Here is a 14,287-nt window from a genome sequence, read left to right as displayed (position 1 = left end):
TTAAATTATGTAAACAATCAGGACAACAAATGAAACTTTTGCTATGTTTCCAGACGGATGGTTTTAATTGCCGGATATGTGCTTATTGCGAATTTTTGGTGCTTGATTCTAGTATTGGCGCATTAGTAAAACAAATGTTTAATGATTAAAAATTATTATTATAATGATAGTGTTTATCTGAGTAAAGAAATGACACCTCTTTTATATTCATTTATTAATATTTTTTATAAAAATATTTAAACAGAAATACGCGCTGCATTAATCGCACAATAATAAAATGAGTGCGGGTAAAATAAATTTGCGTTAACGCGTTATTAACGAGTTCATTTTGACAGCCATAGTTTTAACATTTGTGGATTCCCTTGAAGGAAATTTTTCATGACAGAGGCATTTATGCTTTCTGAAAGACTGTTTTAAATGAAATTGTAATTTCATTCCATTTATTTATTTAAGTGTTTAATTTATTATTAATTTATGATTTTTTTTTTTTTTATCGTATTGTGTCATATGACATTTTACATGATTTTTTTCACCTATATGTGTTTCTTCCCCAGATTGTTACCACAAACTTACCCATTTATATAGAGTGTCTTATTTTGTATAGGAAGTGGTAGCATTATATATTTGCTTCATATTTCTCCAGAAATAAAACTTCTTTTATTGGCTTTGGACTGTTATTGGGTATAACTGTATATAACTGCATTACTCTATCAAAAAAAACAAGACCTGAACTGAGCAGCTCTTCTATAGCTACACCTGAGGGCATGAGCGTGGGGCCCTCCAGAGGTAAACAGAATATTTGGGATAAATTGGAACCCTCACTACACTTCAGATCTGCTCACCCTACATTATTGCCTTAGTTTACTAAAGCCCTTGTGGCTGAATGAGCACAAATCTCCACAAGCACACTCCAAAATCTACAGAAAAATCTTTCTAAAAGATTGGAGGTTATTAATGGTAAAGACGCTTTATACTTGTATATGTACTTTACAGCACAATTCAATTCTTTCTTTGCATTACCTAGTGATGTTAAGAAGCTGGGGTCAAAGCCTAGGGTCAGCCCTTAAATACTGCCTCTAGAGCACAGAGAGTTAAGGGCCTTGGTCAAGGGCCCAAGAGTGGCAGCATGGTGATAATGGAGCTTGAACACCAACATTTTTTATTCTTTACCTATAGCTTTGTGGCAACAATTTGGGAAGGACCACATATGCCTACAAAAGTCATGTTTCCCAATACTTTTGTTCATTATAAGTATATAAAAAAGAAACAAAAATAGGGACTGCATGTGTTTTTCTTAAGTTTAAGAAAGAGTAACAAGTGAGCCAATTTAATAATATAAATATAATAATAATTAAAAAAAAAATTTATATCAAATAAAATATTAAAAAGTCAGAAAGCATGATGCATTCATGAATTTGAACAACAAAAAATAAAATGTTGGAAAATACTAAGAAGAATAGAACACTGGTGTCAACGGAAAACAATCAACAGCATGACGCCGTCGATGATTCACATCATTCATTATTTTTCATTAACTGCACAACTTCTTGTGTTTTATACCCTATAAATTGGAGGGAGTGACAATGTTTCATGATATTTAGCTAGTTAGCATACTGACCTGACAAAAAAAATAAAACATATGTAGGTTGCTAAGTTGTGTACTTAGCTATGCTTGTCAGCATGCTTTTGTCAAAAATGCATGTAAAATAATATCATAAATGCTAATCTGCTCGATTCTGCTAGCCTTGATTTATTGGATATAGCAGCACTAGTATTTTTCTGATCATATGATACTGAACTGCTTACATGCTTGCTGGTTTAAGCAGAACAAATGAAAAGCCTTAAAGGAGGAAAATACAGAAAACATGGAAAGTCAATACTATTCACGTTTTTATCTCGATTAAGCAGGTTAAAAAAAAAAGTATGAAGAGGTGAAAAAAAAACATAGTTCAGTATCTTTTTGCTAATACAGTGTATTCAGATTTTTTTTCACAGTGGGCCAGTTGTTCCAACCAGGCAGGAGCCAGTGAACGTTTCTCTCAGCATAATCTAACACCTGGAGTGCTGTTTGTGAAACACAAGGTCATTTCTGATGCTAATTAACGTGCGCACAAATCACAAAAGCTGGCAAAAAAATAAAAAAAGATGACAACCTTGTTTAAATTCAGGCAAGAGTTTTGTTTGGTGAAACCTCCTGAAGGGCTGTCACAGAGGTAAAAGCGGCTGCGATGAAAGAGTGCAACTCTTTTAACATTTTATATAAAAAGTGTAACAGTAAAGCCTTAAAAGTTTGTACAAAGAAACATTTCCCATCCCCCCTCACTCTGCAACGTGCAATTTGGAAGGAGAACAAGCAAGAGATTAAATGGAAAAATAAACTAATCAATATCTAATAATACTTAGATGGAATTCATTAAAAAGCCTGGAGCATGAACAGTTATTTTAGCAAAACAATTTCTGGATATAATATATACAAATCACAAAGTCGCATAGTAAAAAAAAACCCATGTTCATTAATCATATTATGTTTGCAGAATATTTGAAAGTTGCCAAAGATCATGCCAGATCCAAGTTTTTTCTACATAAATGCTAGATATAGACATCTATTCTTTTATATTTATTTTTTGTTTGTTAGTTGAGGGTTGGGCATTTTGCATTAATTATATGGTCAATTATATTACATTTTATATAAAAAAAAAAAAAAAAAGGAATGTGGAATTTTATTGCCACAACCAGTTAATGCTTAATGTATGTTACCAAGAAGTACTTATAAAAAGTGCATCATTTTAAAGTCATTGTTTAAATGTAGTTTGTGATTCCACTTGCATCTAAAACAGGAATTTAAACTGAAGTTTTGGTATGGTGCTGATTCTCATCAATTGTGCTGCATCCAGGACTGGCTTTAGTTTCTCTATTCTCATGATGACTTACAGTAGTACTTAAATGCAGACAGGATGATGTAAAAGTGAGAACTGAAACCCTACCTTGATTCCTCCACAGACAGGACAGAGAACGTGTCGTTGCATGGGGGGTAGAAATCCATCACCGCTCACACTCGAAGTTGCAGTCAGTTTGGAAGAAACAGTGCTTCCCAGTGGCTCTGATAGTGGGTGTGGCTGAATAAATCTGCGAGGGGTGTCGTAGTGCTGCAGGAGCTGAGCGGGTACCTGGTACTCCAACTCCTGTACCTCAGATACCCCAGCGATGGGGCAAACACATAGTCTGTACCCTGGTGATAAAGGAGCAGGGCTTGCTAATATGCTGGCTGTTTGGAATTGTGGAGGAAGTCTGGGGTTTGTGTTAGAAGTGGAAGTTGGAGTTGGAGTGTTGGGGTTTGCAGTCAGGTTTGTGCTGGAATTTGTGTTCAGTGTGAGGCTCATCACCGAGCCAAACTCCTCAATCTCACCCTGTGCTGTATCTAAGCTGCCTGTGTAGGAAGAGAAGCTTCCGGAGTAGGACGAATGGCTTCCTGTAGCAATGCCGCTGTCAGTCGAGCTCTGACGCCCGGCCTCTTGTAATCCTCTGGGGCATGGCGGTTTAGTTGGTGGGCGAAGTAATCCTTCATGATGCTCCTCACTTGATGGCCTTGAACCCATTGCTCCTGACACTGACACAGAGGGTTCTATAGGAGTGGGGTATCGAACTGGTTCAGCCCATGTTGCTAAGCGACTGCTCAAACTGGCATCTGAGTGGCTGGTATCAGAGGAGGAGCTTGAGATACTGCGGGCATCTCCTGTGGAGTGGGAGGCTGACCAATTAGAAAAGAGATTCTGAAGAATCACATGCAAACCTGCGATGAAAATATGTATCAGGGCTGCCAGATCAATTCATTCTGTATCAAACTTACTGAAGTCCCAAACTGTATTAAATTTACAGTAGATCGTTTGGCGCCCAGTATTGCAAAGCTGCCATTCTTGGGCCCTTGAAAAAGACCCTTAACTCTTTGTGAACCTGTGCTCTGATCACTGCTTCCTAACATTACTGGGATGTCTAAAGAAAGTATTTCACTGTGTTGTAATGTACATGTGACCAGTACAGAGAACTTTTTTTAAATAGTGACAAGATAGGTATATTTTGTCAATATTATTACATAGTTATTCTCTTATAAAACTTTATAAGGATCATTTTAAAACTAAGGACCTCTTTTGCTAAAATAAAATAAAAAAAATCACATACACTCAGTGCAGCTTTTTGAACATAATCCAAGTACCCAGAACTTGGGCTTGCTGTATAAATTTACATGATTATGAAATGTACAGTATATGATGATATTGTACTGTATAATTGTATTGGGGGGGTTACCTGTGCTGCTCTGTCGGCTGCACACTGACAGCATGCTGAGGCGCTTCTCCAGTTCACTGGCTTCCTGTGTAATCCTCTCCTCAACCGAGGAAGCATGAGCAGTGAGATCTAAAAAAAAATCAAATAGCTTCACTTACTATCAGACCAAAGGAATGTATTGCTATTCTCCCCATTCTCTCTTGTTCTCGCTTTCTCACACACACACACACACACACACACACACACACACACACACACACACACACACACACACACACACACACACACACACACACACACACACACTTGTGGCAGTGCTCTAATGCAGATGAATTGGAATAGAGAAATTATCATAGTATTGACTATGGATAAGAAGAATAGTTGAGTGCAAAAGACAGCTAAAATTATTTTTTTTTTATTATACTTCAATAAACCCACATGTAAATTGTTATTTCTTTGCTTATCCCAGCAATGTTAGGAAGCTGGGGTCAGAGTGCAGGGTCAGCCATGATACAGTGTGCCTGGAGCACAGAGGGTTAACGAACTCACTCAAGGGTCCCAAGAGTGGCAGCTTGGCAATACCAGGGGCTTGAATCCCCGACCTTCCGATCAGTAACCCATAGCCTTAACCAATGAGTTACCGCCTCCTACCACTTATTATTCTTTTCAAACCTAAGCATTGGGCCCAGGTGTACGGTAAGATCAATAACTACAGTTTAAATCAGGAGATTATGGAGTTTAATTTATTAAAGCATGCAGTATTTTGAGTCAGTTACTTTATATTTGAGAAATAAAAACCTGATTTCAGTGCCTGGGAACCAAGAGAGCTCATTTTCCTATGCTCACAGAGAGGGAACGATAGCATACTCACTCTTGTCCATCAATTAAAGCAGCACCAGGCATACATTTTGTGCATGTGAGGTCATGTATGCAAAAGAGGTATATATAGCTGATAACGCTTTCCTCAGAGGGTGTTACGCACCACTGTGATACCGCACAGGTAACAGTATGGACGGTCACAAATGGCTAGTGTCTTGTGTTTTAGAAGAACATTAGCCTTTGCAATAGGCTTTTAACTCACTTTCTAATGCAATATTAGTTTCTGCTTCCTGGTAACTGGATGACTATACATGTTCCTTTAAACACCTAAACAAAAAAAAGTGCAGCTTCTTAAGTACATATCACTGTTTAAACTGTCTGAAGCTGAATGAGGTAAAAACATAGAAAACCGACAGACCGAGACTAAATAGAAAATATACAACTTTCAGCTTGTTCTATTATTAATAAAGATTACAAAATTTGTAAGCTTATACATCAACAGATATTCCCGTTACACACAATAGTCATGAAACAGTTTTTCAAACTACACATAATAGGATCATGATACAGTAGTGCACATTCATAAATAATAAGTATGAAAGTGTGAGAAACAGTTAATAACACACCTAGAAAATATACAATTACACAAATATGGAATCTTCCACCAACATCACTGTTAATGCAGTTTATTTATTCTATGCTAGGCCTAGATCTAACTCCAACTATAACCTTTCTATATTTTTTCTCAGAAAATGCTTGTTTATTTTTGTTTATCGAGACCAGCCAAAGTCCCCATAATGTAAAAAGCTTAGATAATTCATGAATTCTTCTGCCTTATTATAAATCATTTATCCAGGATCACTATGGTCCCTTCAATAGAATTAAATCTGGAAAATAAAGAAAAAATAAAACTTCTGTTCTTATTTCAGCATTCTTTAACAAATTTCTTCATTCCTTCCATCCTTCATTTATTCACTCCCAATACAATACAATGTGGAATTGTCAGGATTTCCTCCTTTTTAAGAGTACTTCTTGAAGCTGGACAGAAAACGCTAAAGAATCCACAGCGCTAACATTACCTGCTAGCCACTTTCCGGTTAGCGGCTAATGCTAATTATTTATTATTATTTAATTATTCTTTAGCGTTTTCCTGCATGCGCAAAACAAATCTTATTTGCAGGACGGAGTGAGTAGCCACAGTGACACTAACTCTTTCTTTTTATACCCCTGGCATTGTTGTGTACATTTTTAAGTTTAATAATAATAATCAAATAAAATGCGTTTAAAGTGCAAGGCGGAGACACAAACTTGCGGTCCACCACTTGAAACGTTCTAGAGGAACTCAGATTTTAACTATGTTCCGCACATGTGCACAGAACCGAAAGCTCTGTACCGAAAAACGTTGGTGTGAATACATGTACCTTTAAACCCCTAATAGATATACAGTGTATCAATAAGTTTGTTTATGTATAGTTTTATTTGAATCTTCTTGAAGTGTTTTACAGATTTGTTCTTCTTTAATTTGAGATACTTATTAATATTTATAAATTTTTTACCCCTATTTTATTGCAGAGACTCCTCATTTGATCATTTGTGTGTCTGATGTAAGGAATAAAAGGCAATGAGGCAAGCTAATGCAGGGTGTTAGTACACTTGTGTGTGTTTATGCTGCCACTACTCAATTTTTTATGTATGTTTGATGTTTTTATTAGTTTTTATGTTTTGGCCATTTCAATGTTTCTGAAGATTGCCAATTGTAGTTCAGCTTTATTCCCAAGGAATATGGAAAAGCCAAATTAAGTGCTTCGGAAAGGTTGATGAGTTCTGATCTAAGGGCTTCTTAGCCTTCAGTGTTTGATTGTGCCTAAGCTTGGCTTTATGCAGTGTTTTGGATCCCTGGTGTGAAATTAGAAGTGATGGTGCCCATTGGCACTGCAGCTGTGTAAGTGCTGTGGACTGGGCCAGAGTTGGCTACGGAGTTGAAATCTATCTTTAGACACTGCTGAAAACTCTCAGGTGTGGCAAAGCGAGGCTGAGGCGAGGTCGAGGCAGAGGCGGTGCTTGTGCATTCCATCATTGAACATAACAGAAGGCTGTAACACACAAGATGTTTTACCTTGTTGTACTGCATGGTTTAGTGCACTCTGTAGATTGTAAAGCTACAATAAACCCAATTACCATCAACTCTGCAGTGTGGCAATAAAACCTGAATCTTGACAATGGAAAAAGATTTTGGACCTGGCTAACCAGTCTTTGAAAGAAAGAATGGTGCATATTTCTTGTCATTCATACATACATTACTGCATAGTTAAATTCTTTCTTCGCATATCCCAACGGTGGGAAGCTGGGGTCAGAGCAAAGGGTTAACCATGATACAGCGCACCTGGAGCACAGATAGTTAAAGGCCTTACCCAAGGGCCCAAGAGTGGCCGCTTGGCAATACCAGAGCTTAAATCCCAAATTTCTGATCAGTAACCCAAAGCATTAACCACTGAGCTACCACTTCCACTTCTTGTTTTTTTTTTTTAAGTACTAGTCTCTGAGGTGTGTGTTTCTTGCCTTTTCACAGTGCAAATAAAAAATTTAATTAAATTCCAAGCAGCCATGTGTCAAAATAGAAACCAAAGTACAGATCCCGAGAAATTGGATGCACAGGGTATATGTAGCAAAGGGTATGGATACTTGTCATTGTGATTTTTTTCAATTATTTCAGCTTAAAAAATGTAAATTAAAGAGACAGACAAACAGACAAATAGATAGATAACAATACCATATAAAATCTAGCACATTAATATAAACCTATCAGAGCTATGGTTATAGAAACTTATTCAACACCTCTGATCCAGCCAGATTTTAGAATTGGGCACTATAAATAAAATCGTACCAAATCCGAACTAAAAAGGAGCTTTCTTTTTTATTATTGCTTATATAAAGTCACACACACACACACACACACACACACACACACACACACACAAACAGGAGGACCACCCCACTTAGTAAACAGCAAATGTCAAAATATGACTCCACCTCCTGTACAACTTAACAAAATAAATGAGTCAGTGGTGCCACTCTGCTGAGCCCTGGCTGTTATGACTCATGTGTAACTGTAAGCGGATATAAGTGACTGTAAATAGATATTTCTAGAATCTCTTTATAATGCAAACATCAATGATCAGCTTTATGCAGCGGCTCTCCGTGGCTTTGATTCCGCCTGTGACACTCGACACCTGATCCCGTTCGAGTGCGCTGAGCTATGCGAAGCATCAGGGGAGGGTTCTGCCTGGCAAACGTCCTTCGTCACATCATATATTAATACGTAAAGCTGGCGGCGTGCTAATCTGACAAATAAAATGTGAGACGACCTGCGAGAAGAGTACAAACACACTCCCGAGCCAGAATACGTGCTCCCCGCTGCCCTAGCTAAGGAGCCAGTGCTAGTGATAGCCCTAGTGCTACTTTTAACCCTAAAAAAAAAAGCACTGCGAATTTCTTGTTCAAATAAAGAATCCACAATTGTTTTATATTAATTTTTAATAATGATACTAATTTAGTATACCCAGTATTCACAGATTTCTCACCACCAACTGATCCTCCACTAAAAATCTCTGATGTAAGATAATTAAAAAAATGCAAACAGCTCAATCATTTCTTACAACAATATCAGGAGTGTGTTAGGATTAGAATTTAAGAGGAAACAGAGTGTATTGTTTGTCTGGTGCATGCTGAGGAGACTGGCATGAATAATACAGATGTTAAGTCAGACTAAGCCTGGGGAAGCCTTTATAAATCATTTAATTACCATTCATTACAACTCATTAATGATCATTAAAGTGATTTAATGTGAAGAGTAGTAAACGCTACTGCTGCTGTATTAGATCCAACCACAGGCAAACTAAATAACACTGTTACTACAGAAAGCAATTTTGTGTATATATGTGTATATGACTAATATATACTGGAAAACTTTCTTGAAAAAAGAGTCACAGTGTATGGGTGTAAAAATGTGCTTTATCGTGACTATTTTATTTATCCAAACAAAGCGGCCCTGTAATGCTTCTGGTGTGTTCCTGGCTTATTCCCAGGGTTCCAGGATTCTGCTCTTGATCCACCATGATTCTAACCAGGATAAAGTGCTTTCTGAAGATGAATAAATTAATAAATTATGTTTATTGCCTTTGTTCCTTTTTGATTTTGACTTATGTTTTAGATCCTGGTGTACATCAATATTTCACTTGGTGGAATGCTAGGAATGTGTTGGCAATACAATGTGGATGGAATCCTAATCCATCGCAAAACATTACGCACAAACCTGCAGGCAGCAAACTCCAGAACCAACATGGACATGGGGAAAATACTTAAAAAGGCAGGTTTGAACTAAGAACCTGGCACTGTGAGAGGGAGATGCTAACACCTCCATGCTGCCCCTATCTTCCTTTTAGGTTCTTTATGCTTTGTAGTCTGGAAGCGGGAGGCTACACACCTTATGATCTCCTGCCTCGTAAGCCTGTCACAAGAGCCAGCATGCCTTTCATTTTCAGTATACAGAAGCTTTTTGTCTGTTTGTTTCAGTTTAAACTAGCATCCATTGGTGTGCCTCCATACTAGTATATGTATAATTCCCCTTTCCTTCTATATGTCTATTTATTTCCTATAGTTTCTTTTTTTATGGCATCTATCAAATAATGAAGTAATGCTAAAATACAGGTTTATAATCTAGAAATATGTATTTTTAGATAAAAAAAAAATACCTAGTGCAACACTACCAGATAAGAATTCTATAAACAAGGGAATGCACCAAGAATTCACTTGGAGATTAATGCAATTTTATAAATTTACTGTTCTAATTATATAATATCTTATAATGCTTTGCTTTACACAATTTTTAGATTTCATCTTAGCAAGCTAGCGTGTTTAGACTAGCCTTGTAACGTGCCTCTTTAAGCTAAACTGAGTTTGTTAAAGGTTTTTTAACAACGACCCCTGTTGCTATACATCAATGCCTTAACAAAACAGTTAATAATTCTTTGCATATCGCAGTGATATTAGGAAGTTGGGGTCAGAGCGCTGGGCCAGCCATGACACAGCATCCCTACCTAACAAAATTGTAAGTGCCTTGTTAAAGGGCCAAGAATGAGCTTGCTGATACAGGGGCTTGAACTCCTGACTTTTCGATGAGTAACTCAGAGCCTTGACCACTAAGCTACCACCTCCCGTTATGCTAAAATTATAGTAAAAGAAAACTATATAATTCAACTATTTAAGTAGCCATGATTGCTATTCAGTCAAATTGTGCATTATGCATCCCTGATTTTCATTGTAATGCACACTGCTGAAATTATGAAGTGCTATTGAAATTCATTAGCTTTAAAAGTATGAGGCTGTAAAGCAAATATTGTGGTGTACTGATACAAAAACCATAAGAGTGAGCCGTTATACTGCAAGTGGTTTATATCACTCCACTCTGGTGCTCAAGGTGAGTTAGAGAATCAACACACAAAAAAAGCTTTCTCCACACAGCACCTTTCATTCTCTGCTCATTCAGCTACAGACCATTAATCCTGACTAAATTCATGCGCCAAGCTGCTTCTTGACATCTCTCTCTGAGCTGCACCTGAATAGTGACTTCCACACTGCTAATGCAAGAGCAACGAGTTTTTCATTACTTGAGCAGAATAAAAAAAAAAGCAAATAATAATGATAATAATAATAATAATAATAATTTCCAGACAAATGTGATTGATTCAAGCCTCAGTAATAATGCGATATATATTGAGAAATGTGCAAGATATACAAAGAGCTGGATTATGACAAATAGTTGATGGCTGTTTTATACAGGAGAACAAACAGTTCTCAGCTTTTCCAAAACATTAAAGAACTACAGGAGTGTGGAACAAATCTTTTTTTTATATATATTTTATAATTATGACATTATGACCATTGATTTTAATCTGCTGTAGTCTATGCAGCATATTGAATCGATGAATAAACGAATCAATGAAAGTTAATTAAAGTGTCTTTTTATTTTATCAAGAAATGTCTGGAGCCACTGTCTGGGCTGCATCAATACCATGTGTTGTAGTCTGAGAGGATTTTTTTTATATTTAATACCAAAACAAACAAAAAAAACCCACAACAAATAAACAATAATAACATTTAATTTACACTATTAAACTAAAAGTTTGTGGACACCTGACCATAAAATTCCTATGTGCTTTTTTTAAAAAAACAACTCTACATTTAGTCCCCATTGCTGTTTTAATAACCTCAACTCATTTGGGAAGATGTTCCACTGTTTTTATAGAGATCTTTGCTCATTTAGCCACAAGTGTTTTGTAAAGTCAGGTTTAAATGTAAGTTGAGAAGGCCTGGGGTGCAGCATTCCACTTCATCCCAAAGCTTACAGCTATATTGCAGGCCAATCTAGATATTCCACTTCAATCCATGTAAACCATGTTTATAGCACTGGCTTTTTGCACAGGATTGGGTCTCAAGGTTCAGGTGAAGGGAAAATGTATTGTTAAAATACATCCAGTTTAAAGACATCCTATACAATTGTATGACTCCAACAATTTTGGGGGAAAAAACACATAGGGCTGGAAAAGTAGGGTGTCCCAAACCTTTTGTACATATAAGGTAGCTCTATTTATGTCTGTTCCTGCTAGCAAGCTAGCACACCTCCTGATTAGTTCTTAATGTTTAAACAGTATCTTTAACAAAGAGTGCAAGGGCAGCTAACCTGAGTATGCTGAGTAGTATCAATGAGCGCTGTCATTAAAAAGATCTGAATAATGCCATAAACTGCACTATTTTAACTGTTTGGAGTGTGTCACAGTGCTCTCAGAAGTGACATGTTCACCCATGTGTAACAGTTTTCCTTTTCGGTCACTTCACTGCTCAATGCTTGAGCTTTTTTGTTAATGACAGTGATCCAAGAGCTCTAAAGGTTAGGTCACTCGTATCTGTAACCACATTGGGTAATTTCTAGACTTTAATATGGGATCTTTGATGCCTGTGCTGTTAAATGCTCGACTCTAATTGTTCAGAACTAATTGTTTCGAAACAGTAGTTTTGTTTGGAATGCAAATCTCAGGTTTATTAAAAAATATTTATATTATAGATTATATAGGAATGGCTATAATGAATGTGCTAACATTTATTGTCAATATGAAGTTTTGTGTAAGGAGATGCAGGTTTTCAGATCCAAATACTTTGACAGTTGCATGCTCACATTCCTGGCATTTTATCAGATGCTTTTATACAAAGCGATATGGCAGTGGCGCTTAAGGTGGTGGGATTTGAACTCATAACCTTCTGATCAGAAATCCAACATCTAAACCATTTAGCGACCCCTCCTCCATGCTGGTGATAGGACAATTGTTAATAGCTGTGACAATGTAAGTCATTATTGGACTTGTTTTGTTTCAGGATGGTACAGTATATAAATTGACCAAACTGGAAAATAATAATTTGGGTTGGTAATAGCAGCTCATCTTTCATTATTCTTCCACAGCAGTAAGCCCTCAAGTGTTCTATTTCTTACATAAACTAGCTTTAATTGTTTTTTTTACTAATGAATTCATTAATCAATAATCAAAAAGTGCACGGTGTTAGAATAAAGAATGAGTATCACACACATACACACACACACACACACACACACACACACACACACACACACACACACGAAGTATGGACCTGATAGGGAGGGGCGCAAACCAAACGGTGTTCTCCTCGGAGAGCTTCCTCGAGCGATACAGTCGAACAGAAAGCTGATCTGTTCCCCATCTGCACAGGCCAGAAAGAAGACACCAGTCCCTTGAGGAAGTAGAGAGAGAGACAGAGACAGCTCAATCATTTAATTCACTTTCCCTTTTAAATAATGGCATTCAGTTCAATAAGGATTGCAACTACAATGAATGACATTAACACAGCATAGTTTTTACCAGGAGATTAATGTACATCAGGAATTATATCTCTATAATTATCAGCTATGAAGGTCAATTTCATTACTCAGGACAATAAATGCACAGGTCAGTGCAAGGCACCACACAGAACAATGTTTGGCTATGGCTGAACATGACTCGAACATTGCCAAAAAAATCTACAATTTCTTCTTTTTTGCCAATTTTTTGTGCAATTGCACAACTGTCACTTTAACACAAGACTGGCAACACCTCAGTGTCACTTCCGTACAGCACAATAACACTTTACTGACAATCACACTGGGACACTTAATATGGACTTCTGTCAATATCTTTGTCATATACACACCCACCCTTTCTGTCTAATTCTTGTATATATATTTTATAGAATATAAATGTGTTAGTATATAAATGTATGTATTTTTTATCTGTATATTTAATACTTCATAGTTATATTTTATATATTTTTATTTACATTTAATTTTTTATTTTCTTTTTACTTTTTCTATTTATATGTTGGCCAGTCGCAAAATGTATTTCACTGCATGTTGTACTCTGTATTTGACAAATAAAATTTGATTTGATTCGAAAATAACTACATGTGTAAAGATCCGTGTATAAACTGTAGACTGCACACTATCATGCATTTTACATAAAATGTATATATTAAGGAATGATGATGAAGCTAAGACAAAGTACAACAAATTACACTTTTATTGTGTCTAGTATAGTACTCCAAATATCGATATTTGTATTTGCATAAACAAATATATGCTTAAACAAAAATGGGTGCTGTAATTTAGTTGTTTTGATTAAATCTAAATATAATCTAGCTTAATTTACACCACTGTGTTTATGATTAGATGGTGACTAAGGATGAATATATATATATATATATATATATATATATATATATATATATATATATATATATATATATATATATATATATTCATTGAGACACCTGACCTTTCCAGCTATATGTGGTTCTTCTCCAAATTGTTACCACAATGTTGGGGACACACAATTGTATAGGATTCCTCTGGAAACAATTTTGGGGTAAAAAACACATAGGGCTAAAAAAGTGTCCCAAACCTTTTGTACATATAAGGTAGCTCTATTTATGTCTGTTCCTGCTAGCAAGCTAGCACACCTCCTGCTTAGTTCTTAATATTTAAACAGTATCGTTAACAATTGTATAGGATTCCTCTGGATCCGAAAACTTTCCTTTCACTTAAACTAGGTGACCCAAACCTGTTTCA

The 14,287-nt window shown here is 36.3% G+C and overlaps 1 protein-coding gene across 2 annotated transcripts in view; it reads right to left on the bottom strand.

Moving 5' to 3' along the window:
- Positions 1-14,287, bottom strand: part of dok7b (docking protein 7b) — a 46,055-nt gene that overhangs the window by 8,302 nt on the left and 23,466 nt on the right. The window contains exons 5-7 of one of the 2 annotated variants that reach the window (XM_083538720.1): positions 12,799-12,918; positions 4,303-4,410; positions 2,985-3,748 (exon numbers count right to left, since the gene is read on the bottom strand). In XM_083538720.1, the coding sequence (XP_083394846.1) occupies positions 2,985-3,748; positions 4,303-4,410; positions 12,799-12,918 (992 nt within the window). The remainder of the gene's footprint in view (positions 1-2,984; positions 3,749-4,302; positions 4,411-12,798; positions 12,919-14,287) is intronic. The other variant, XM_083538721.1, reaches the window with a different exon arrangement.

This window comes from Silurus aristotelis (assembly GCF_946808225.1).
Source record: "Silurus aristotelis genome assembly, chromosome: 4".
Lineage (NCBI taxonomy): Eukaryota > Metazoa > Chordata > Actinopteri > Siluriformes > Siluridae > Silurus > Silurus aristotelis.
This window is presented reverse-complemented; position numbering and strand designations above follow the sequence as displayed.